The following is a 27,775-nucleotide window of genomic DNA, read 5'->3' as shown; positions in this document are numbered from 1 at the left end:
AAAGCTGGAGCAAAGCAAAATCATTTACTCTTTGGTGTGACTGTTCAGCACAGCTAATAAATCTTGCATGAGCAGGGCCAATTCTAATTTCCTAATATGAAAAGGCATTTGGATTGAGAGAGAGGGGAGATAAAAGTGATTGAATCTCCAGTAGTCCAGGTTACTGACAAGAAACATCCTGCTCAGCCCTGAGAGAAGGATGGCGGCACCCGCCTCAGCACACACCCATCTGTTCTGCCCCCCTCTTGGCGCGATACATCTCAGTCTCTTCTATTGACAGGACGTGGCTTTAAACACAGTTACACAAGTTATCATTTCTGCCTTCTGATCAATCTGAATTTTCAGGACAATTACCCTCTTAATCAATGATTGCTATCAGCAGCCCCGCGCCTGGACGGATTTCTCAGCAAGGTAATCATGCCGCCAGGCTGGACGGTGCGTGCATAGGCAATGAAGCTCCGGGTGGGGTCTCCTCCCTCCTTCTTGAGCCCCCATATCCCAGCATTGGTGCCAGCATCGAGGACAAGGACGGCAAAGTGTGAAGGCCACTTCAAGGAGTGGTGGAAGAAGAAGGAAAGGGAGGGGCCCAGCCTAGCTTTCTAAGCCATCTGATTATGAAATAAGCCTATTAAAACTCTAGATTTACTGCCCACTACCCTGATGCATCTTCACATGCCCTCCTGCCATCATTCTTACCTCCTAATTAGCCCAATAAAGCCCAAACTAATTAAAGGCTCAAACTATGAGGGTGAGTAAGTACAGAGAAAAGAGAAATATTGGCTTTACTAATCTCTCAGATGCTCCATGGATCTGGTCCACACTGGCTACTTACTGTTTGGAATGGCCAGGGCAGCTTCTCCTCCTCCCTGGAAAGCTGGATTTTGAATGGTCGTAAAGTACATCTGGCCTTGAGCCGGATGGCAACCCAACCCAATACTGTCTGTCCTTCTTGGGTTCTTCCACAGATCCAACCCTCTGTGTATAAATAACCCAGAGTCCCTCAGAAGAGGGGAGCAGAAGGAACAGCGGAATCCACTGTCCAGCTAAAAACAAGCCATATCTGCTACACTGGACGCAGCTCTGAGATGTTCTCTCATCACCCATTGTTGAGCAAGAAGCCAAGAGTACAATGACAATTACTTGGTCTAAGACACTGATGTGTGTCTAACCACGCTCCAGCTTGGGCCCATGTGCCATTATACACTTTGCTACTGTGCCCTGAAGGGAAAAGAGAATGAAAAAGGGCGTTTTCCTTTTCCCCAAGTGATTACAGAAATATGCCACCATGCTCCGATATGCATGTCTTTATTCACTGACATTTACTAAGTGCTACCCATGAGATAAATGAAGAGGATTCAGTAGTGATTTCCTACTCTCAGGAACCTCACAATACACACACACATACATATACACACACTCAGAGAGAGAGAGAGAGAGAGAGAGAGAGAGAGAGAGAGAGAGAGAGAGAGAGAGAGAACATGCAGAGAAATGAAGAGAGTCAACTTGCGTATGATATTCATGGAAAAATTATTTACAGCAGCCAAAAGGTAGGAAAGACCCAAATGCCCAATAATTAATGAGGAAAATGTAGGCTGACTATAATGGCATGAGCCTGTAATCCAAGCACTCAGAAGAGTGTAAGTCAGGAGGATAACTATAACTTTGGTTTACATAATGTTTTCCAGGCTAGCCTGGGCTACAGATAAGAACATGCTTTAGAATATATAAATAAGGGCTGGAGAGATGGCCCAGCAGCTCGGAGCACTTGCTACTCTTGTAGAAGACCCAAGTTTGGTTCCCAGCACCCAAACCAGGTATCTTAAAACCACTGGCAGTTCTAGTTCCAGAGATCTGACACACTCTTCTGGCTTCTGTGGGTACTGCATACACATGGTACACACACAGACAAGCAAACACACATATACATAAAGCAAAAAAGAAGAAAGAAGGAAATGAAGAAGAAAGGGAGAGAGGGAAGTAAAATACAGCATATATATACAACGAAATGTATTACTTGCAGTAACAACAAATAAAGAACTGATTGATTTACTGCAAAACATGGATGAACCTTGGAAATTGTGCTAAGTGAAAAAAAAAGCTCATCATAGAAGGCCACATGTATGAACCCTGTAGAATAAGTAAATCCACAGAAGATTAAAAGTCAACTGGCTTTGCTCATGGATGGGATGTTTAGGCAAGCAGGAAGGAGGAGGAAGTAGAAAATGATTACTAGTGGAGTTTCTTTTAAGGAGGACAAAATATTCTCAATTTAGGTAAAATTGGCTATAGAGCCTTACAAAGACAACAGTAAAATACAAATTATATATCTTAGATGAGTGAACTATATAGTACATGCACTATATTTCAATAAAACTATTTTAAAAAAGTATAATGGGGGGGCGCTAAATTGATGGCTCAGTGGTTAAGAGCATTGGCTGCTCTTCCAGAGGACGCAGGATTTTGGAGGATACAGAAATTTACTGAACAGGTGTGCAGCAAAGGCCTTTCCAGGCAAGTGCAGCAATGTAAATGTAAGGCTTGAACATACACCACACAGGCAATCTTGGTGTACGTGGGAGGTATACTGGAGAGTCTTAATAATCAGGCTAGAGACTTTATACTTCATTCAGTAGACATGAAGATATTTGAAGTGAAAAAAATAGGTAATATAGAATATTCTAAGGGATTAGATGGCTCGTGAATGAGAAACAACATGGCATAGTTGGAAGGGCATGGTTTAGAAGTCACAATATCCCCTTTTTCTGTATATATGATATGCTTATGTGTATATGCATATGTATGTATGAGAACACGTATGTGGATACAGTCCATATGTTTACATGCATGTAGAAGCCACTTAAGGTTGAATTTGGGATATCTTGTTGAGTCAGGGTCTCTTTGCCATATGAAGAGCTAACTGATATGAAGAGTATCTCTGGCCAGTTCACTCTGGGAATTCCCTGTCTCTATCTTCCCAGGGCCAGTATTACTGGTGAGCCACTAGGCCCACATAGCATTTACATGGATCCCAGGGACCCAAACTCCAGTCTTCATGCTTGTGCAGCAGATGCTTTAACCACTGAACCAGTCCCCTAAATATATTTTTCATAACTATTGAGGGCTAGAATTCTGTCTATCCCACTCATTATTTTCTCAGTGCTTGGATAGTGAAATACCAGTGTATATCAGTTCAATGGGATGGATGGATGGATGGATGGATGGATGGATGGATGGATGGATGGATAGATGGATGGGAGGACAGACAGATGAATTAATGACTTCACTGAACTCAATCTCATTTGATAGACATTCTAGACACATTTCCTGAACCTTGGCACTATAGTTATACAGTGTGAAGTCTTCAAGGTTGGGTCTCTGAGTTCTGACCTCTGACCTCAAATAGGTTGCTTTGCACAGGACTGATGATCTATCTGGTTACTTCCTTTTCCTGCTCTAGAGGGTTTCCTTAAGTCTCAAACCAGAAAGCATCACCTTGGCTAGCAGGAGGGCTCCTGAAGCTGTAGGGAGGAAAGGCTTCAGTAGAGTAAGGGAGGCAGGTAGCAATACCCATATCTTTGCCTTTTATTAAAGCAAGCCACAGCGCTGTCAGAGGCAAACACACAATCTGAGTCATAAAGCTAGAGGAGGAGAGACTATCTACAGCCTCTTTTCAGACTCTGGAATGCCCTGAACCAAAGACAGAAGGCCTACACTCAGGGAGGAGTCCACAGAGGTGAGGTAGAAACTAAACTACAAGACTTGCATGTAGGTGGGGAGGGGAAGATCTGGTCTTATTTCCTGAGCATTCTCTCCCCATTTAAGACCTGCCAACTTCTATTATCTCTGTTCTGGTCAGTAGAGTTCTTCAGAGCATAGTATGTAGGGTCTCCTTGGTCTCCCAACCCCCAATTCCTACAAGGCCTCCCCCTCCCCTTCTTCATCCCTCCCTTCTCTTCCTGCAGAGCTTCCCTGGAGCCATAAAAATAAAATAAAACACAAACACCCACAGTCCAGGAGGAGGGCGTCAGACAGATAATGGGCATTTTATATCTTTTTATGACACTCCCCATAGGCAGCTTGGCAATCACAGTGCAATAAAGGCAGGCATGCAGCTTGCATAGTTAAACAACTGCCGGGTAATTAGGCACAGCAAACACACCACTGGGGAGGCTTAGGGCCTGCTCTGGGATCTGCCTGCAGCCTGCCTGCCTGCTTATAAGCAAGTAGGTGCCAAGGCCAGGGCTAACACCAAAAGAGTAGTTGTGGTGCTAGAGACAGTCCACTAACAGCTCCCTGAATGCACGCCAGGGCACATGTCTCTGAACATGCACATCCCTGCTCATTCCCAAGAGTGTCACTCCTTCAACTAGGACAACCTAGGGTAGTGTGAACAGGCAGGGACCATGTAAGCCTGTCTGCCTGTTCATATGCCCCCTCTGCCTCTTGTAAACTTTGACTCAGTGAAGAATTTCATTAAACATGAATTTGCTGTTAAGAACACAGGCATGTAAACACACCTTCTGCCCCTGCGCTCACCACTTCTGTAACCTGAAACCCTTGCCATCCCCTCTGCCTATGGCCCCACTGATCTTTTCTTTTGGACTAGGAGTTCTGTACAGGTAAAGACCAGGTTGATTCACCTCTGAGTCCAAATGCCCTAACACACATGGCTTTGGAGTCCTTGGTGTCTAGCAGATGACTGCAAATACAGATGTCCTTGAACAGGCAGCACATAGGCCACCTACTACCAAGGCTTAGGTCCAACCAAGTCAGAAGTCCTCACAGAGTAAGAGCTCTGAGGTGCCCAGTCCACACACATGCTGTCTAATCCTGCTGTAGGGACCCAGCTAGTCAGCCCAGAATTGAGAGGGAACTGAAGGCTAGCTAATGGGTCAGATCCCTGCTAAAATCCCACTTGAAGATGGAAAAAGCCAAAGCTCCACTTCCAAGAGTCATCTGGATCAGCTAAGCTAAAACTAACGAGACAAACAGAAGGGATCAAAGGCCAAAGGACGGCCTGATCTCTCTGCATGTATAGTACTGAGAGCCCTTTCCCTGCCCCTTCCATCCCTCAGAGGATCCAGCTGACAACAAGCTTCTAGCCTACACATTCCTAGTAAAGCCCACACTAATGGCTCTCTGTGCCACTGACAGCTACCTCAGACTCTTGACAGGTACCATCATCAGCAAACTTCCACACCACCTTTGGCCCAGCTCTTGACAGATGCCTGGCTACATCCTGCCTCTCCTGAAGTAGTTCCAATGTTACAGAGTAAAGCAAGAGACAGGAAATGAAAAGCCTCCTTCTCTCTTCTGCCTTGTGCTTGCTAGTTTTATGACAACACAGAATAAGCTAGAGTCACTGCAGAGGAGGAATCCTCAAATGAAAATTTTTTACATATAAGGTTAGGCCGTAGGCAAGTCTGCAAAGCCTTTTCCTAATTAGTGACTGATAGAGGAGGGCCCAGCTCACGGGGGTGGCGCCACCTCTAGGCTGGTAGTCCTGGGTTCTAGAAGAAAGCAGGCTGAGCAAGCCTTAAGGAGCAAGCCAGTAAGCAGTACTCTCCATGGCCTCTGCTTCAGCTTCTGCCTTTAGGTTTCTGACCCATTTGAGTTTCTGCCTAGACTTCTTTGCTGATGAACAGTGATGTGGAAGTATAAGTAAAATAAGCCCTAGACTGGAGAGATGGCTCAGTGGTTAAGAGCACAGACTGCTCTTCCAGAGGACCTGAGTTCAATTCCCAGCAACCACATGATGACTCACAACCATCTGTAATGGGATCTGATGCCCTCTTGCTCACATACATAAAATAAATAAATAAATCCTTAAAATAAAAACTTTTTTAAAAAAAGTAAAATAAGCCCTTTCCTTCCCCACTTTGCTTCTTGTCATGGTATTTCATCCCATTAATAGTAATCCTGAGTCACTCCCTTAGCTCTCTGCTGTAGCAAAAGGAGGAACCTCAGATGCCATGAACATTCTCATACTGGCAATGGCAGACAGAGGGCACTATGAGAGAAACTGCTCTAACTTCTTTATTCATTGGCTAAAAAAAATCCCAAAGCCTCCAGAGCAGGCGACCCAACACCAGAGAGGGTCCACTTTAAGGTTTCACCAGGCCTTTTTGTACTGCACCATGCTGCCCTCTAGAGTCAAGGGCCTCGTCTGCCTATTGCTGGTACCTGGAGATAGACCACAAACTCCCACCCATCCTTGTGTGGGTATGTGCACATATCAGCATATACACATATGTGGACATGAGGAGACATACTTTTCTAAACACATGTGCATAGACACATATATACATGGGCACACCTTCTTACACTCAAAAATCCCCATAAAACAGGTATCACTCTGTAGGGACTGGAATGTGAGGCCAATCCTTATCCTTCCCACAGCCCTGGCTTTTACTGACTGTCTAACTTTGTGGTGGCTGCTGTGCATTTGTATCCAGCTTAAACCAGGACAGATAGCGAGCTGCCTTCAGGTAGTATTTGCTACTGGGCAAATGACAAGAGGGAAACTATAGAAGAAAAGAGCCTGGCTTATATCTTCCTGGTCACCTGGCCTCAGGCAGGCTTCCTAACCTAAGTTTCTACTTCAGCACCATAAGACAGGGCCTAGCACTCCTTGCTGAGTAGCTGTGAGGCTCCTGTGTGCTATGCTGAACTGTGTGCTGTGTGGGCTGGCACCAGCTGGGGCCCAGAGCACTAGCGCTCCACTATTACTGACCCTGACAGCCATGTTCATGTCCACCTTAGCAGGGAGACTGGATGACAGTGTGGCAGGCACACAGGAGGCAAGATTGTGCCTCCTGAAATTCCAGCCTTGACTTTTCTACAACTCCTTCCAGTTTAAAGAGGCCAGAATAGCAACAAAGTAAAGGAAAGGAAAACAAAAGCCAAACCCAAGGAAAAGGCAGAATGACAGAGTTCCCTTGAGAGCCAGTGGAGGAGCACTGAGCCCTTCTGGCATTCTCCTGCAGAAATGCCCCACCTCTCCCAAAGAGTCCGTCACTCTTCCATCGTATGGACACCCAGAGTGACTCCTGAGATTCCCTACTGCCCTCTAGTTCTGTGAAAGCAGATCAGATTCAAAGTGGTCCCTTCTTCAGGAGGCTCAGGGTCTCCCCCAGTGATGGACTAGGTTACATGAAATGAGGAGGACACATGGATTCGGAGCTATGCTGGACTCTGGTAGCTGGCCAGAAGTCTAACAAAGTCTGTTAGAGAGGCCCTCAAATAAGCAAGCAGAACTCCCCACTCTGTGTTCCAGAACAAATCCAGAATGGTCTGAAGGTCACAAAGAAAATGTTTACTTGGGACCTAGACTAGGAGACAGGATACAGACAGAGCTGCAACCAGAAGGGACAGACAAGCCCAGCGGCAGGCCCAGTTTAACCTGCCACAGATGCCACTACAAGAATTCTGGGGTGAGGTCCACTTCAGAGAATGCAGGGACCTTGGCAGAAGACAGACTCCTGCCACCCTAAGCTAACTCCCTCTCCTATTCTGCAACCAAAGATGCAGAACTAGGTAGGCACCCAGCGACTGGCATGACAAGGTGCCCATCCCACACAGAAGGATGTGGCACCCTTCTAAGAGCTTTACAGACATGCTCACATGGATTCCCCCAACTCTACCCCATATGATGGAGGAAGGCAGCCTTCTCCCCAGCAGGCTCGGGCTGCTACCGCTGATATATCTTGGAGCTCCCTGGCCTATAGTTCTCCCCCCACCCCCACCCCCTTGCACAGACAGACACGGTGGTTTCTTAGAGCTACTGTCCTGGCTCATGTGCTCTCCGCTCTCTCCTGGTAAGAAGTACACATGACAAGCCCACACTGGTAGCTAACCATGGAAAATCACTGCTGTACTCCCTTGATCTGGCCAGCAGTAGACGTTCCTCCCACTGCCCCCTGAAAACCTACTCATCTTCAGAACTCACCCCAGGAGGCTCCTTGCTAAAACCTTTCCTAACTTACTGTCTCACTACCCAACCCCCAGTAAAAATAACTCAGAGCATGGGCTCTGGAGTGCGGGCCTTCATTCCAGTGCCTGCGCTCCACCCCCCAGTGCTGCTGGCTGTGGGAGGTATAAGCACTCAGGGTTCCATTCCTCCTTCCCCTGTAGGGCAGCTTAAGGCGCTGGTATCGGTATTTAGAGCCACATCTGGTGTTGTTAATTATTCTCTCCACTTTACACACACAGAAACCAGTGTTGAGGAAAGGTTAAGTAAGTATCCTGATCTTGTAAGGTGACAGTTAACAATCGTCTAAGCTGAATCTAACTACATTCCCACTGAATAGTGAGGCCTGAGATGGCAGGCTGACTGATGCTCCATGTGCACTGAGGGCGACACCATGCAAGGGGGTGCTGACCCCATCTTGTCCAGGATGAACCTGCTGCAGAGCTCTTCTCCATGGTGCCTGAGGGCAGACTCCCACTGCATACCTGGACTTCTATCTCCTTGATGTCTCTTCTCCTTGGAACCTGCTCGTCTCAGCTGGGTTTAACAAGTACCGAGGCAACTCAAGTATGCTCATGCCTCACTCACTCTCAGGTCAACTCTAAGACAAGGATACTACGTTTCTTATTTTAGAGAGGATGCTGGGGCATGATGAAGTTAAGTGATTTTCCTAAACCCCCACAACTACCAAGTATCAAGGGAGGATGCCAAGACAGTAGTTTTCTACTGGTCCGGGGAGGGACTGGCTCCAGCTCAGAAGGCTAGTTGACAGGGACATTACAGAGCCTGTCTGACCCACCAGGCTCCAAAGCTCTTTCTGGCATGATGGTCTCTGGCTTGTGAGCCACATCCCTACATCCCTAAGATCCAGTATACTCACTAAAGGAAGGGCAAGTCTCACAGATAGACAGCACAACTTTTAAACCAATCCAAGTCCTCTCTCAGTTTGGTATGCACAGTACATTTCTCTACCAACACATTTGTTAAGTGCTGTGCCCCAAGGCCTGCAGGGAAACCAATGTCTGCGATGTTTTCAGACATCCCTGAGACCCCAGGTATTCTGCCCACCTCACAGCTTTCCACAGCACACTGAGGTGTCCTTTCTAAGACACTGTTCTGATACTTGGCTACAAACTCATAGTAAAGAAGTGTCTTTTGAGTGGAGAAACTGTCCAATGGTTAAAGGCAACAACAGAAGGTCTCATTCTCTCCATGCTCAAGTCCCACAAATATTCAGGACCAGAGAGCCCGAAGCAAAGAGGACTACACTACGGGGATCAAGAAAGATGGGGGTGTCTGTGCACTTTACCACTAGCCCTTCCCTGCCCACCTAAGACCCATACACTTGACTCAGGATTTACCTCTTCCTGGCTGTTTGCCTGCAGGAAGATGCTTACTTTCTATAAGCCCGTTTGCTTGGCAAAATCTGACAGATATCTGTCTACAGCCGCCTGACTAATGTGGATTCAGATAATATCCTCCAATGCCTACTGTTAGGGTCCAGGGCTGGGTATTGAAAACAGAGACCACAAGGACCTCACAGGCTAGTAGAAAACACAAATGTGCATTGTATGATACACCTTGTACAAAGTTCTAAGCCATAGGGAAAGAGATGACAGATTCCTTTCTGCTAGAGGTGTGTGTATGTGTGTGTGTGTGTGTGTGTGTGTGTGTGTGTGTGTGTGTGTGTGTGTGATAAAAAGGCTCACATAATAGGGTTCTGAAGGATGAACAGGAGTTTTCTAAATATATAAAAAGGAGAAAATAAAACATAAGGGAGCAACATAAGAAACAGAGGTGAACAACTATGTGTATGTATATTTGAAAAGCAGTAAGAAGTGTGCTATGTTTTGGGAAGCAGAGAAGTATAGATATCAAGACAGCAATGAGCTATATCATCCAGGACCTTGTTCTATAGCTGAAGAGAAAAAAATGGGCAAAGCCTCAACGGCTACCCTCTTGGCTCCAGTGCTCTTCCTGTCAGAATGAGCACCCTGTGACCACAGTTTCCTGTGCCTTTGATTTAAGAGTTCCTCTCCTGGCCCTGACAGTAAGGCATTTCTGTCCCACAGATTATAACTCACTCTGGGCTATTATTCAGCTCCCCAGCCCTGGCCCTGCTGCAGTTAGTCCAAACATAATATCCTTCATGCATATATTATCTGTCTCCCTATTATCTGGAATCATTTCGGAATTAAATTTCAGTCCTGCAATATTGGCTTCAGGAGCGGCGCGCTTTATGGGCTAGTCAAAGGTTAGAATACCAATCAAAATAACAGTGCCGATGCAGCGAGACATTTTAATATTCCAAAACCCGGTAATTGTAAAAGGACATAATATTTTTTCCCTGATTACCCCAAAGGCAACACATGTTAACAAGGCAAGGGAAGGAGTGAAAGGAATTTCAGAGTTCAGACAGCTGTAAGACATATTTAAAGGAAAAGCCCAGGCTGGGCACTACACCATGGGGGCAGGGAGGCAAGAAGAAAGGAGACATTCCCTGTGGCTCTGGTGGCGGATACTAAACACCTTGTTTCCCTTCTACTTCTGGACTAGACTTCAAGAGCTTAGCCCCAGGCATACACAGTGCAGAGAGTAGGCTGAGAAGAAAGAACTCAGAAACAGGAGCCCTGAGGCCTGGGTTCTAGGTCCCACTCACAGGTCAGCAACCGCTGCTCAAAGCAGCCCAGGCACCCTCTACAAGCCAGCTTCTGACCCCATACCTGTGCTCCACCATGCCCTCATTCCCACCTGGGGCTGTGCATTCTGCACCCTATGCTTAGTTAGCCTGCTTACTCTTCAAAGATGGCCAGAGGTCTTGGGTGTCCAATGGGACTGGCCACTGGCCATGGGCAGCAAACTGCTTTTGGACGGTCCCAAAGACCTAGACCACAATCCCCACCTGGTTCTGCCCATAGAACTCAAGAGCGAGTCTGCCATGAGTGCAAGCTTCCCTCTCAGAGCACTGCAGGGCTTCTAGGTACTCATGGCTTATTTCATCTTCCCTTGAGGCTTGCTCTTGTTTCGTCAAATGAGCTTTTCAGCAGTCCTAGCAGAAGGGCTCTGCTAGGCACCACTCGGCCCCTTCTACAAAGGATCCAAACGGCAACCTGAAGAGCACACTCTGGATCACTCCTGACTGCTGGCTTCCCTGCTGGCTCAGATACTCACTGAAGCATCGAATCCACAGCACCAAGACCTGCTGACCTGCTGATGGCCCCCAGCAAAGAACTTCATTAAGGCGGAGAACTTATTCCTCCAAAAGCCCTTAATTTATTACTGCACTGATTGGGACTCTGAATGCTCCAAGGTCAGAAAAAGTCACACTCAATGGTAGACTCCATTGCTCCCTTCAGCAGTTTCTCCTGCTACCCCTCCCAGAGACTGTCAGAGACACAATGCTTCTTGGAGAGACCGAAAAAGTTCTTTCTCCTCTTCCTCTCCAATCTCCCTGATGTCTGGCCCTAAGCTCACCCTTTCAGAGCACACAGGAAGCACAGCAGGAACTGGAGTACAGGTAGCAATGGGAAAGTAGAGCTACAGTCCACGCCCTGCTTTTATCTGACTATTCAATTCTAGACAGCCCCCATGTCCCAATTGCCAGATGGGACTGGATAACCAGCCTGCTTACTTTCCCACACAAAGGCCACCCAGGCAGGTTGTGACAGTTATGAGTATGTGTACACACAGCTGCACAGCTTAGTCTGCATATAGGTGGACTGTTTACATATGTGTAGGCATGCATCTAGACATTCATTTGTACCTATATGTCATGCATAAGCACTGGCTGGGTAAAGGCCATTTTCTGTATTCAGGTGTATATCCAAGCATCTTTCTTTCTTTCTTTTTTTTTTCTTTTTTTTTCGGAGCTGGGGACAGAACCCAGGGCCTTGCGCTTGCTAGGCAAGCACTCTACCACTGAGCTAAATCCCCAACCCCCCACACATCTTTCTGGATGTACGTCAACCAACCTTTTTGTTTCGTAATTCCTTCTTTAGAACAACATTCTACTTCTGTGGCTGTACTTTAGAAATTGCCAATATCCCATTTTAAAAAAAATCATGAATTCAAATATCCTAATTTTTTTTATTTAAGTCGGAGTATCATGTAACCCAGGCTAGCCTCAAACTTGCTATGGATTCAAGGGTCTCAGATGACCTCCAGCACCTGATCCTCTCTTTGCCTTTCCCTTCCCAGCACTGAAATTGCAGTTGCGCAGTGCCAACTTGGCTTTTTACATTAGTGCAAGGGATCTTCATGCTGGTGTGGCAAGCACTTTACACTCTTACAACTGAGCCACCTCCCTAGTCCTTTTTTGTTTTTCTGAGATACAGTCTCACTCTATAGCCCAGGATAGCCTGGAACTTGCAGCTAACCTCCTGCCTCAGCCTCCTGGGTGTTGGGATTCCAAGCACCAGCCACTACACTCCACTGTTCAACCTGCCATCTCACCCTCCCGTCTGGCACCCTCAGCTGAGCCTACTGCACCTGCTCCTCATGTCAGCAGGGCCCACCTGCTTTGTCCACATCTGGATGAGCCTTCCTCTTTTCAATATCCATCTTAGATCCCCCAGTCTGTCTTGTCAACTGCTGTCTTGACAGTTATCTTTTAACTCCCTGTTCTTTTTTATCACAACTCCTTACAGAAAATCTCCACCCCAGAAAAACCTAAGTCCTCCTTTCTCCACACCTACCCCCAATCTGCTAAGCTCTGCTAAGAAAGATCAGACCTCTGCACAGAGTGGCTCTGCTACAAACTAATGTCATCGACATGACTGGACCCTCACCTCAACACTGCCTATAACTCCTCTGCCCTCAATTTAGCTTCCACAGTTACTTCCCAAAGGGACGGCAATCCTCTCCTACTTCCTGTTAGCCCTCACAGACCTCCCAATTAGTTGCCAGCAAATGTCTCACAGGGAAAAACAAAAGTCACCAAGCCATCAGGTTGTTTTCTGCTTTTTTGTTTGTTTGCTTTTGCTTTTTGTTTTGTGAGTTTGAGACAAACCTACATATCATGGGGAAGAAGGAATTCAAACTAGGATAGAAACTGACACCAGGATCATGGGGTTCTGCTGTGATAGATGGAGCTATGTTGTCTGTGGGAGGACTGTAGAGAGACTTTTGGAAGTTTGGGTTGAAAAGGCCACCGAGTGCTCGACGCTCACTAACCCGTTCTGTGAGAGCCTGGAAGAAGATGTTGAGAACAGTGCAGATAAGGAGGATTAGCTTGCTTCAGAGACAAGTCAGGGAAGCTTTAGAAACTTTAATGCAACTGATTATGTGATACTACAAAAATTATTTTATTATGTTAAATTTACTCATTTATTTGTGTTTGTGCACATGGGGAGTGCAGCTAGAGGACAATGTACAGCAGCTGGTTCTCTCTTTTCACAATGCAGGTCCTGGGGATCAAATTCAGATCATTAGACTTGGCCAGAGTTACCTTAAACCACTAGACCATCTCACCAGCCCTGTTAATGTAGTATTTTAAATTGAGTAAATGTAGTTCTGGTCATCAGGGGCTAAAGAGTCAGCTGTGCTTAAGATGAGATGAACATCATTGAGACAAAACTTTCCGAGAGTATTTCCTCAGGGCAATACTTTCCTGGCAGGCACACGGTAATGTTAAAGAGTCTCTGGGTTTCTGGGTTTGGGAGCATGGAAGTTGAAGAATTAAAAGGGCCATGAAGAAAAGCTAAGGCTTGGTACTGTGTGTCAGGGTTGGAGTCACTGAAGAGGTCACTGGTGAATGGACAGCCTCCCCTGGAGTAGAGCCCAGCATATTGAAATGCCAGAGTTGTGGGATGGACAAGAAATACAGGCACGCAGCAGAGCCGGCATAAGGCTACCAGGTAAGTTATTGGTACTGTGGGTGGCAGAGACTGAGACATGGTCTGCCAAAGTGCCCTAGAGTCCAGAAGATCCTGAGTCCTGGACACAAAGAGATTCAGAATTATTTACACTACTGGAGTTGGGTTTGCCCTTATTGTGACTGTGCCCTGGTTTTTCCTTCTTGAAGTAAGAAAGATATAACTTACTTTATATTTTATAGGAGCCCACATTATAGGTGCTGGTCTAACTGGATGTTTGCATGTAGAAGAACGCATACACACCTGTATCTATCACCCTACAGAAAACTCAAGTCCACATGGATCAAAGACCCCCACCTAAAACTGGAGAAAGTGGGGAACAGCCTTGAACTCATTGACACAGGAGACAAATTCCTGAAAAAGCACCAACAGCTCAGGAACCAAAATCAACAAGTTTAAATCCAACTTCATGAAACTGAGAAGCTTTTGCAAGGCTAAGGACATCATCAATAGGACAAAACAGCTGCCTGCAGAATGGGAAAGTTCTTCACTAAGCCTACATCTGCCAGAGGGCTAATATCCAAAAAACATAAAGAACTCAAGAAAGTAGATATCAACAAACAAAATAACCCAATTAAAAAATGGGGTACATAGCTTAACAGAGCATTCTCAGAGGAGTCTCTAAATGCCAAGAAGCACTTAAAAAATGTTGCACGTGCTTAGACATCAGGAAAATGAAAACCAACAGCAACGCTGATATCCATCTTACCCTCATCAAAATGGGTACACTCAGAAGCTCAAGCAGCAGCAGGTGCTGGCGAGGACGTAGGGCAGGGAGAACACTCCTCCATTGTTGGTGGGAGTGCAAACTGGTGCAACCATTCTGGAAATCAATTTGGCAGCTTCTCAGGAAACTGGGAATAGTTTTACCCCAAGACCTAGTACACCACTTGTGGTGGTTTGAATATGCTTGGCCTACAGGGACTGGTGCTGTTAGGAGGTGTGGCCTTGTTGGACGAAGTGTGTCATTGTCGGGGTGGGCTTTGAAGCTCTGCCCAGTGTAGAAAAGTCAGTGTGTCTCTTTACAGCAATGGAAACCCTAACCATTGACACCATTCCTGGGCACATACCCAAAAGGTGTGCCACTACACCACAAGGACACTTGCTCAACATTACTACCTACACAATGGAATACTATTCAGCTATTAAAAAACAAGGGTATCAAGAAATTTGCAGGCAAAATGACAGAACTAGAAAATATCATGCTGAGCAAGGCAACCCAAACCCAGAAAGACACATGCGGTATGTACTCACATCTAAGTGGATATTAGCCATAAAGTTCAGGAAAACTATGCTACAATCCACAGACGCAAAGAAACTAAGTGATAAGGAGGGCTCAAGGGAGGATGCCTGAATCTTACTCAAAAGGGGAAAGAAAATAGTCATCAGAGGTGGATGGAGGGAGGGGATGAGGAGGGAGAATACAGATGGAGATCAGGTATGGGAAGAGGGGGTTTGGGAGAGGACTGGGAGTGAGAATGGCTATATGGACATCTCTGGGACAGGGGAGGTTCTGGGAGTCTATGAGGGTGACCACAGCTGAGACTTCCACAGCAGGGGATATGGAGACCTCCTGTAACCAGTCAGGTCTTCCAGTGAATGGAGGGGTACACCAACCCACCCATAAACCCTTCAACCCAAAATCTGTCCTACCTACAAGATGCTCAGGGATGAAGAGGGAGCAGAGATGGAGGGAATTGCCAACCAATGACTGGCCCAACTTGAGACCCATTCCATGCGAGATATCCTTGACACTATCAATGATACTCTCCTATGCCTGCAGACAGGAGCCTAGCACAACTGTCTCCTGAGAGGCTTCACCCAGCAGCGGATGGAGGCGTGCAGAGGCCACAGTCGAACATAAAGCAGAGCTCAGGGAGTGCAGAAGAGTGGGGGATAGAATTGAGTGAGCTGGAGGAGTCCAGGACACCACAAGAAGACCTAATGAGTCAAATAACCTGGGCCAGGGGGTTCACAGAGAGTGAAATACCAACCACCGAGCATGCAGTAGCTGGACATGGGTCCCCTACACCCTGGAGCAGGGGCTATCTCTGGTTCTGCTGAATACCATTAGATCCCCTTCCCCTAACAGAACTAGCTAGTTGGACTTCAGTAGGAGAGGATGTACTCAGGCCTGCTGTGACTAGATGCCCCAGTGTGGGGTGGTACCCAAGGGGGAGTGGGTCTTCCCCTTTTCTGAGGAAAAGAGGAAGCAGTAATGGGAGGATGGGATTGGGAGAAGGGCTAGGTAGAGCATAATTAGGATGTAAAGTGAATGAATGAATGGGTGGACGAATGAATGAATACTTTGGATTATTAAAGAGGCTGTGGATATTTTAAAGAAAATGAACTTTTACCATGTTGGAATTTTTAAATACTGGGACTTTTGAAAGTTGGAATGTGCTTTTTAATACTGATATGAGATCTTGGGATAAACAAGACAGGAAGGGTTATGGTTTAATAAGTAATGTGTTTGTGTATCAAGTTGACAAGGGGACAATTGCGTTGATTAGCTTGACATCTGAATTGGAAAAATGCCTATAGATTGGCCTATAGGCAAGACTGTGGAACATTTTCTTGATCAAAAATTAGTATGGGAGGGCCCAGCCCACTAGGACAATACCATCCCTGGCCCCTGGAGTGTGTAAGCAAGCTGAGGGAGCAAGCTGAGGAAATGTGGCAGTAAGCAGTGTTCCTCCAGAGCGGCTGCTTCAGTTCTTGCCTATTGTTTCCTGTATCGGCTCAGTGGACTGTGACTCAGTATATGTGAGCCAAACAAACAATTCCCTTCCCCAAGTTGCTTTTGGTTTTTGGATTGTCTGGATTTTGATTTGTTTTATTTTTTATTTTTCAAGACAGGGTTTCTTTGAGTAGCCCTGGCTATCCTGTAGATCAGGCTGGCCTCAAACTCTAAGATCTCCCTCTGATTTCCATGCCTGTGCCTTCTGAGTGCTGGTTTTAAAGATGTGCGCTACCACTGCCTGGCCCAAGTTGCTTTTGATTACTGTCTTAGTCACTGTTCTATTGCTGTAAAGAGACACCATGACCAAGGCAACTCTTCTAAAACAAAAGTTTTTAATTGGGGGCTTGTTGACAGTTCCAGGGATTCAGTGCATTCCATTATGGCAGGGAGCATGGCGGCAGCCAAGTGTGGTGCTTAGCCAAGTAGCTAAGAGCTACCTCCTGGTCGGTAGACTGAGAGGGAGAGACTGACAGCCAGTCTGGCTTGGGCTTTTGAAACCTTAAAACACACTTCACTTCCTCCAGTAAGGCCACACCTCCTAAACCTTCTCAAGTAGTGCCACTCCCTAATGACTAAGCATTCAAACATAGGAGCTTCTGAAGTCACTCTTATTCTAACCACCAGACTCATCCTCTTCATCACAGCGACAGAAAGCACACTGAGCCAGATGAAAATCACCTCAGCTTGCCATCACAAATCAGCAAGCCTGCTGACATGGACCTGCATCCATCTTTGCTTTTCTCCTGTCAGGATGAAGTAGGGGGCTGTCTTCCATCTCCTCTCCCCTTCTTAGAGGCATCCTTAATGAGTCCCTCTCCTCTCTGCACCTTCAGACTGGCTGGCCTTCTCCAAATAAAGCCTTGCACATCAAATTTCACCTCAGACATGTAAGGGCACATCATACCTCTTGCCTGTTTTTCTTCTTCAGAGTTACAGCTCTGAAAACATTAAAGCTCTCTTATCTTCTTGTTTCCTTATCTATGCCCCAATCACTTGCTCTATCCCCATCCTTATTGTGTACTCACAGGCTCTCGTGAGCATCAGTAGTGCTCAAGTCTCATTATCCATATGATTGTCTTCATGTTACCTACCTTCCCCGCTACCCTCTAACACCTATCTTGGCCAACTGGGATGCCACCCTCAAGGCTCCTGTGTCTGTACCATGAAGTCTTGGGTTTTGCCATGTACTGGTATGAAAGCATCATTGCTCTATGCTCAGGAAGGCTGTGAGGATTAGACAATGCAGCACTGAAGCCAAGTATCTGCCCCACGACTGTTCAAATACAAACACAATGCAAGTATACAAGAGAGTTGACGTTTTATAATGGTCATTATGAAACATTAAAAGACAAAACACATTGGTGCTGGAGACATGGCTCAGTAGTTATGGCCACTGGCTGATCTTCCAGAGGACCTAGATTTCTCAGTAGCCCCAGGGGGCTCAGCTATCTGTAACTCCAGTTCCAAGGGATGAGGCCCTCTTTTGGCCTCTGTGGAACCGGCACACATATGGTTCACACACGAACATGAAGCCAAAACACCCATACATACAAAAAAAAGTTAAAGGCTTAAATTTTTACTTTAAATATAACATGAAATTATTTAACAATTAATATATCCAAATATCATTTTAAACATGACAGCAGTATAAACATTAAGGAGATATTTTGTCTTTTCTCAGACTAGGTCTATTTTCAGATTAAGTCTATTAATATTTAATTTCACATCTCATCTAGGAAACAAAAATCTTTTATCAGAAATGTTTTAGATTCTGAAAAATTAACTGCTTAAAATATAGCATCTCTAACTCAAGTACCTTTAAACATACTCAAATTTTCTCAAATTTTTAATTCAAATTGATTAAAACTTGATACAAATAAAGACTCATCTCTCAACCACACTGATATATTCCAAGTGATCTACTGCCGCACGCCAGTGAAAACCCTAATGGGAAGCATTGGGCATTAGGCAGATGCTAATGTCCGAATTTCAATCCTCCCGAAACTCCATGCTAAGACTTAAATCCTACTATAACACCATTAGGGCATGGGAACTGTCCATGTGAGTTGATCGGTGCTATTGTTTCAAAAGGGTACTGGTTTAAGAATGGAGCTCTTGACCTCTCTGTCTTCTGTACTCTCCTGTCATTTGAAGCCTTCCCATGATGCAACAAGAAGGTCCTTACCTTACCAGATGATGCCTCTGGAGCTCAATTGTCCCAGCTCCAGCACAACTGTGAGCCAAATGAACTTTCACTGGAGTCTCTGTCAAAGCCGCAGAGAATGGACGCACACAATGGTATAGGATACCGCGCGCCATCAGGAACCAGTGTCTGTCTCTAATAGACAGCTTTCTCCTGACTCGTCTCCACCTGGCTAATGTGCTAGCTATCTCAGGGCTCCGCTTTGCTCTCATTTTCACTTTACATGCGCTTCTCTGGCAATCCCATGTATCTCCATGTTTTCACTAGTTATTCATATGTCAAGAACTTATCCGACTCATACCTCTTCCCAGACCTTATCCTTTAGCCCTAGATGGTCAACCACCTCTTCAACAGAGCCATAAAAATTGCTCAGACATCTAAATTTAACAGTCCCAAATCAAGTCTTTATCTTAAGCTTCTCCTCCTCCTCACAAAGAAAGTTCATTATAATTTACCTACACACTCAATCATAAACTCTAGGGCCATATAGACTACTTTTTTTTGCCCCTAACTCTATCAACCAATCACCATTTCCTGTATGTTACACTGTCAGTATTGCCATACTCACTTCCAAAGAACAAACTTGTTCCAATGTAACTGATGTTATTAACCAAACAGAGAACTCTGTGAAATCATTTAAAATGCATGCATGCACATCTACAATATCTAACAGCCACAAAAACCATCATACATGTTATAGCCACATCCTTCTGGTCACAATTTCCTAGTTGATTTCAATTTTTTTTTATCCCACCACTTCACTATAACTCACCAACTATAGCCCTTCTTACATCCATTTCTACATACAAATTCTAGACTTTTTTTACCCAAAGCAAGGTGCTATATTTATGTATTTCTTAATCATTTAACTATGAGACTCTAGTATCTTGGGTTGTTTTTTGTTTTTTTGTTTTTGGTTTTTTGTTTTTGGTTTTGTTTTTGTTTTTCAAGACAAGTTTTCTCTGTATAGCCCTGACCATCCTGGAATTCACTCTGTAAACCAGGCTGGCCTTGAACTCAGAGATCCACCTGCCTCTGCCTCCTGAGTGCCCCACCACGTAGTAGACGTCTATCTTTCTTTGCTATATTACTATAGAGTTTCTGTGTGCTACACTCCCTAGGTCACTCTACTGCATGACTTTCCCTGGTGTAAGAGGTGTTGTTGTTTGGTTTGGATTTTGAGACAAGGTCTTACTCTATAACCCAGATTGGTCTTTAACTCTCAGCTCAGGCTGGCCTTAATAAAAACAATTCTCCTGTCTCAGCCTTCTAAGTGCTGGGATTACAGGCCGGTGTGGCCACATCCAGATAAGCTACAGAATGAGACTCTGACTCAAAACAAAACAAAAAAGCAAATGAGATAAAGTTTTCTCTCCATACCCTTTTAGTAGCTCCTATTTATCCTAAAAATGAAAGCCAAAATCCAACATGGTCTCCAAGCTCCAGCCTCATCTTCTACTTGACCTCACGCAGCTTTCCTCTTCTCACATCCCTAGGCCCTGGTGACGCTCATTCAGTAAATGACAGTTAAGTTCTCTGTACTACGAGCCATCCAATGTGTCAGGGATAGAACCATGAACAAGAGGCTTTTATAAAAACAGCAGGCTTCTCTTTACCTCAGGGCCTCACCATATGCTGCTTCCTAAGCTTGGCCAGTTCTTCCTTCAATCTATAATTTAGATCTCCTTCCTCAGACTCTACCTCAATAAATTCAGTTCTTAATTACATGATCTACAACTCTGAATTGTCCTGAACACGTTAATGAATACAAGTCATGTGCTCTATAACACCTCCCTTTTCTGTTATAGTCCTAGAACCTAACACAATACCTGGTACACAGAAGGCACTTCAGAATGTGTTCTTATAGATGGATAGATATTATGTCTTCATGCTTTATGATACATGTATGTAAATACATTGATGTCTACACGCATTTTCAGTGTTTCTGCAGATGGACTATTTATGTGAATGTATATGTACACGTGTGTGTGTGTGTGTGTGTGCGTGCGCGCGTGTGTGTTTGCACGAGCATATGCATGTGTATTCCCCTTATTCCCTGGTAATATCTGTAACTTCCTGGAAAGAGCTGGGAGCAGAACTTCAAGTTTTCCTTAAGTTGACAGCCCAATAAAAATCTAAGCTCACTCAACAACATCCCAAATGTCAGCCAACAGGGGCCTTTGCTACTCTGCTACGGGGAAGTAGGTAGAGGTAGGAGATGTCAAAGCACAGCTGTTGAGAAGTTACTCTTTTCAAGGCAACCCACAGTTTCTAAAGAGGAGAGGAGAACTGAAAAGACAGTATTTCAGTTCTTCTCAGATTAGAGGCCTTAGGAAAAGTGAGATGCTGAGTTTATACCTAGTGACTGACATAGTCACAAACCTGGACACAAAGTAGCTGGGGGCTAGAGAGGAAGCCTCCTTGTTTTCTCAGGCTTCTGTGACTGCCTCATAAGAAGAAAGCACGGGGTCCTCAGTTTCCCTTCACACCCATTCCTTCCATATCTTATCAGTGGAGAACTGATTGAAGAGTCTCACGATGGCCTGAAGCACCAAAGTGACCCTAGTGTTACCATATGGGTCAGCTGCTCCTCTGCCTAGAAACCTAAAGGCAGAGAGCTACCACATACCACAAAGTCTAGTGAACTTCAGAGTAATTGTTCATGGTCAGTGCCTGCCTCGCCTGGTCGGGCATTCACATTGCATTTGTTGAGACCAGCAAGCAGACTCAGATAAGCTCTGACAGCTGGCACACTGTTTCCCTGGACAGCATGTCTATCTACACAAGCATGCCTAGCCCCACTCAGGAGGGTCTCTATGAAGCCAGTTCTCAATAAGGAGGTGGCCAGCAAACATATATACTCTAAGTCTAGCAGACCCCAGTCCAGTCACTGAGAACACAGGCAAGAACCAGGCTCTGTCTCTGCACTCCAGCTGGACTGGAAAAAAAGCATGGACCTATTTCCAACTGAGTTAACTGATATCCCAAGTCCAGTGAGCCTCACATCAACAGAAGCTTAGCAGAAGTGATATCTGAACCGCATCTTCAAGGGGCAGGCATATGCCTGACGATGACAAGGGGGGCTTTTCACACAGGGAGTCAGCCAGATGAAGGCTCAAAGGCAGGACAGAGCCGAGCTTCTTCAAAGATGAGAAGTAGTGTCAGAGTACAAAGGACACACACCAGGAGAAAGCGAGACAAAACATGGAACCAAACCAAGGTCTTCTCAGTGTGGAGTAAATACTCACAAAATTAGTTGTCCCACTATTCTTCCATGTTAGCTTCACCCACACACACCAAAAGCAGTCTGCTCTTTCTGCCTCCAAGCCAGTCTCCTCCCTGCATACCCCCTAATCTGAATACCCAGTATGAAACCCCCATCTTCATAGTACCTATTGTGACCCCTCAGTAGCTCCCGCTTTCTAAGATTACAGCTATGGTCTCCCTTCTTCTAGATTCCTAGGATCACTAAGCTGACTGGTAGCATCAAGTAGTCCCAGAAGTTACTCCAGGGCTACTTTTCTCTATCTTTCTTCTAATAACCTGGGCCTCCTGGAGCAGCAACTCCTCTAGGGCAAGGAAGCAAGAAGCCATTCCTGTGTTATCCCTTCTACTTATCTCGGACCCACAGCATGTGCCAGGCAAGGATGGTCTTCTGGGTGACTCATTCTCTATCAGGGAACTACCCTAGCTCTTCAAGGTCCTTCAAGGCCCACAATCCCAGGCTAACTCTCTAGGTCTAAATTACTACAATTAGTGCCCAGACCCTCTTCCTTCATGCTCCAAGGCTTCCACTATCCTCCCCTACATCATGAACAAGGCCCTGCTAGGGTCAGGGGAAACCAAAATCATTGTAGGCAACTCCTTTTCCTAAATAGAGGCGCAGAGACCACATTCACAAGTATATATACAGACTGCTGTAGCACGTGGGTCTGATGCTAAGGTCCTGTTCCCCAATTGGTTCTTGATCAATCAATAAAGATGCCAGGAGCCAATTGCTGGGTGGAAGGAAAGAGTCAGGACCTCTGGGTCCCTGCAGGAGGTCCAGGAAAGCAAGAAAAGAAAGGGAGATTTCACCATGCTTCAGAGGGGGAAAAGGTGACCAGCCATGTGAGATCTTAGGGGAGTGGCCAAAGGCTGCTTCCCCAGGTGGGAGAATAGAAACTCAACTAAATGGAGGGCAGTTTTAAGTTGCTGATCAAGAAGAAGGAGGTTGAGCAACTAAAGCCGAGAGCAGATTTAGGGTACTGAGCTGGGAGTGAAAAAGAAGAGTAGGAGATACTTGAGGAAGACTTAGAAGAGCCCAGCAATTGAGTCAATAAGGCAGGTTGAAAAATAAGCCTCTGTGCGCACACACACACACACACACACACACACACACACACACACACACACACACATACACACAGGCACCTGGGCAGGGCCAGTAGCAAGGTCTACCTGGAGCTTAAAGAAGGGTAGCAAGAACTATACACAACAGACTGCCTTCTGAAAGGCTCAAGTAGAACCATATTTCTTCTAGTGACAATACAGCTCAGCCCAGAAATTCAAAAGAAAAAAGCCCTATGTATGTTTGGAAGACACCAATAGTACTCCACCCAGCAGCCTAACCCTCAGATCCCCACTCCCCAGAAATATCAATGGCTCAGTGCATATTACTGAGGAAAGAGAAATAGGGATACTGAGAAAAGAAACAAAAAGACACAGGAGGGGGGGCTAGAGAGTCAGCTCAGCAGTTAAAAGCAGTCTTCCAGAGGTCATGAGTTCAATTCCCAGCAACCAAATGGTGGCTCACAACCATCTGTGATGGGATCTGGTGTGTCTGAAGACCGGGACAGTATACATAAAAATCATAAAAAAAAAAAAAAAAAAAGACAGAGTTGGAGGAGAGGAGGCATGTAAAGGACAGGAGAACTGAAGGCCCTGGGTAGAGCGCAGATGGTACCTTTTTTAGATTAATCCACTGCTTGAAGTAATCCGCCACTGGCAAGCCTAAATAATGGCACTGGCCTGGAAGCCTACAAGAAAGAGAAGAGAGAACAAGTTAGAAATATGCATGTCGGGGTTGGGGATTTAGCTCAGTGGTAGAGCGCTTGCCTAGCAAGCGAAAGGCCCTGGGTTCGGTCCCCAGCTCCGAGAAAGAAAAAAAAGTCTACGGAACAGAGAGACCACAAGGATCAACAAAATCAGCAGGGGGGCCACCTAAGGAAGATATCCCACCTCCAGCACCATGGATACTGGACTTAGAGCCATTCCTCAGAACCAAATATGAGTTTGAAGAGATATTACATTGAATAATATCAGCTGCTACTATTTCCTAATTTTCAAATTCTGTTTTATATCTATCCTCAAACTGACCTTGTGAGGTAGGGACTGTTATCTATTGTGGCCTCCCTGAGGCCCCTACAAGTGTTTTAGATTTTTTTCAATATGTATGAGTGTTGTGCTTCTATATATGTCTGTGTACCACATGTGTACCTGGTGGAGAGCATCAGATCCCCTGGAACTGGAGTTACAGATGATTGTGAGCTGCCATGTGGATGCTGGGAACCAAACCTATATCCTCTGCAAGAGCAAGAACCACTCTGAACTCTTAACCACTGAGTGATCCCTCTCACCCCTGTGTTTGCTTGCTTGCTTGCTTGCTTGCTTGCTTGCTTGCTTGCTTGCTTGCTTGCTTGCTTGCTTGAGATGGGATCTCACTATGTAGTCCTGGCTGACCTAGAACTCACTATATAGACCATGCTAGCTTCAAACTACCTGTCTCTGCTCTGTGATGGGATCAAAGGTGCACGACACAATACCCAGCTCCCTGGTAGTTTGCTTTCTTCTGTTTTTGAGACAGGGTCCCATGTAGCCCTCTTGACGTCACCTCCCAAAGACTGGAATTAGAAACCTGTGCCATACATTTCGTTTTAGGCAGTGTTGGGGGTCAGACCCAGAGTATCAGTCGTTAAGTGCTAGTTAAGTGCTCTACCAACTCTACCATTCCCAGTCCTCCAGAAGAGCATCAAGAAAAGAGCCTCAGGTATGTGTCAGTAACAGAAAATTGACTAACGAGGGCCCGAGAATGAGAAGAAATTACAGAACACATTAAATAAAACATGGTAGCCTATGCATTTACTCCCAGCACTTGATGAGGCAGAGAGGTAGGTGAGTTTGAGCCAGCCTGGTCTACACAGCAAGTTCCAGGGCAGCCAGGGCTACATAATAAAGAGATCCTGCCTCTAACAAACAAAGAACAGCAGTTACAGATAATAAGACACCCACCTCTTCCTTGTAGAACCTTGCTAAGATCCAAGAGCTCAGAAAGCTTCCTATCTGCTTCCCATCTCCAGGCCAAAGGCCTCGAATCTCTGTGTGGTTCCTTCTAAGAAGGCAGCGCTTCATGAGTCAAGGACCTTTTCATGATAGCAAGCACCTGGGATCGCATATGCCCCTTTTGATCCCTCTACCTATTTCTTGTGGTCAGCCTAAATTCTGGAAATGTGTCCCTTTCTTGTAAGATGTAGAGCTAACTTTTTTTTTTTTTTTTTTAGCTTAGAATCAAGTTATGAGTGTCAAATGTCACTGAGTGGCCTAACAAGATGAGAAGTGAGAGAACCCAATAAAGGACCCATGTGACCTTGATCGAGTGGAGTGTGAATGTCAGCAGACCAGGTAAGGAAGGACAGAGGGAGGAGTCACTGAGAGACAAGAGAATGGAGAACACAAGTATAGACTCCTTGTCTTAGGAACTTGGATATGAGAATGCAGTTGAAATGACAAGTTCACCTCAGAAAGTTGAAGGGAAATCCCTTCATCGCCCTTCAAATACTTGACAGATACTAACAGGAAGCTGACCTCCAAGTTTCAGGAAGTAAACTAAGAATTCACTTTACAAGATACATAATGTCTTTCTTTTCTTTTGAGACTGGGTCTCTCTACACAGCCTTTGCTATCCTGGAACTCACTTTGTAGCCAGGCTGGCCTTGAATGTACAGAGATCCACTTGCCTCTGCCTCCTGAGTGCTGGAATTAAAGGCATGTACCGCCACACCCAACTATGATGTCTTTCTTGTAAAGCAGGCTCCTTTCAAATAGTGGCACAGAAACATTACCTATAACTTGCCAACATTCTGGTAGAGAATTTCTGGCTGATACAAAACGTATGAAGAAGCGTCCAGAGATGGTATGCCCACATAGGGCCAAGAACCAAGGATCTGAAACCTTGGATCAAACAAAGCTTCTAAATCAAGTCACCTAAGAAACAAACTATAACTGAACTTTCTGAATTGTATTATTTCCTTTTCTTTCTTTGACATTCCTTATCCTTTGTATCTTAGAAACTAATTGCTAAGCTCAGTATTTCAGAAAAATCACACTGAGTTCTGGGTGTAAAGAGGCCACCAGAAGCAAGAGGAACACAGGGGGCCTGGTCAGAAAAGGGCAGGTAGCCCATGTCTTATCTTCCTGTAGTTAACCTCAGCGACCGCCTGATGACTTTACTTGACATAGGTCAGGAGTCCTGTTGGCTCTGGCTAGCTGAGGAGAAAAAGGGATTCCCCTTTCTGTTGGATTTCAGTGGTGCCTGACAGCTATAGATATCACTCTGGTTAGGAAAGGGTCTAGCTCAGTGGGAGCCTGCCTGTTTCTCTCAAATATCTACACCACAGGAGCCACAGTGAGACAACCAGAAAGGAAGATCACCTAAACAGTCATTCATATCCAAACATAGCCCAGCAGGAATCCTGGGTGCCTCTCTAGGGTTTATATCTGACTCCATAGGGGGAGATACCAATCTTATTCAGGAGCTCCATGCATGAAAATGTGCAGATTCAAGAAGAATAGGGTTGCTGAGTGCTCCCCGGATGTTACAGCCCTTTGTCTCCACGCACATGCAGCACAGAGACAGCGGTGCCCAAACTCATCCTCACGAGAGGCAGAACCAGAGCTGGAACTTGACATCCTGGTGTCTCCTGGGAAGACAGCTCTACATCTCCATCACATAATCCTCCCTCAGAAGAGAGCACTCACGGTGGTTAAGTGCTCACCACTGCTTATACAGACAAGGAAACAGTTTCAGTAAAGAAAAAGGACTTGCTCAATCATGCAACAAGCCAAGAACAGAACTAGAAATGGACTCTGGGGCTTCTGAACGGCAAGTGTCAATTGCACATACTCATCTACAGACCTTGACTCATCCCAGAGAAGGCAAAGCTTGGAAGCTGGTAGAGGGAGGTAGGATGGAGTTTACTGCTCAAGGTTCTGGTTTTGTTTTGTTTTGTTTTGTTTTACTCAATATTCTTAGGCATCTAGGGCTAAAGTCAGCAGGTACCAGTAGATACATGGTTCCACTACTTGGCAAAGAAAAGGGCAAAGGTTCCTGGCACAAAGGGTAAAAATTTTGAGTTCCTACCAGATACTGATCCCAAGGAAAAGAGCCACTGGCAGTGGGCCCTGAACTAGCCTGCGGGCATAAACGTGCAGGCAAGTTTATGGTGCCCAGGTCTCCATGCAGCTGTATTCACTGGGCACAAAGCTCCCCAACTGCCCAAACATCATCTGGTCATGCTTATTACTGTTGCCCAATGAAATTTTATGCACCGAGTCCACAGGTGTGATTTCCCCTTCTTTATGAGGGGTCGGAATGACATCACTGATGGCCAATAGAAAAAACCCAATTATGTCCAGGCCATAAAAAGGAATGGGATTTTTCCCCCCACCAAATCAAAACTTCCTTCAATTTCATGAATACAAGGGGCCCCTTTTAAGGACACCCCTCACCCCCACACATGCATGGCAGTCCTGCCTATGGACTCTAAAGCAGAGTCCATGATCACTCTTCAGATGCTATGAGCCTAGAGTCAGAAGGTGCCCTACTTTGGCATCTACGGTGGTTTTGCTCTTATCAAACTGACCCTTCAAGTCACCAGAATGGAATCTCAAACCTATCATCAGATGCTTCCCAGGATCCTTGCTTCTAATTGGCAGAAGTTAGAGAAGGT

General features: G+C 45.5%; 1 protein-coding gene across 8 annotated transcripts in view; it reads right to left on the bottom strand.

Moving 5' to 3' along the window:
- Eri3 (ERI1 exoribonuclease family member 3) overlaps positions 1-27,775 on the bottom strand; it is a 125,531-nt gene that overhangs the window by 38,013 nt on the left and 59,743 nt on the right. For all 8 annotated transcript variants that reach the window (XM_032900087.1, XM_032900095.1, XM_032900040.1 and 5 more), the window contains exon 7: positions 23,734-23,806. In XM_032900087.1, the coding sequence (XP_032755978.1) occupies positions 23,734-23,806 (73 nt within the window). The remainder of the gene's footprint in view (positions 1-23,733; positions 23,807-27,775) is intronic.

The sequence above is a fragment of the Rattus rattus genome, chromosome 1 (assembly GCF_011064425.1).
Source record: "Rattus rattus isolate New Zealand chromosome 1, Rrattus_CSIRO_v1, whole genome shotgun sequence".
Classification (NCBI taxonomy): domain Eukaryota; kingdom Metazoa; phylum Chordata; class Mammalia; order Rodentia; family Muridae; genus Rattus; species Rattus rattus.
This window is presented reverse-complemented; position numbering and strand designations above follow the sequence as displayed.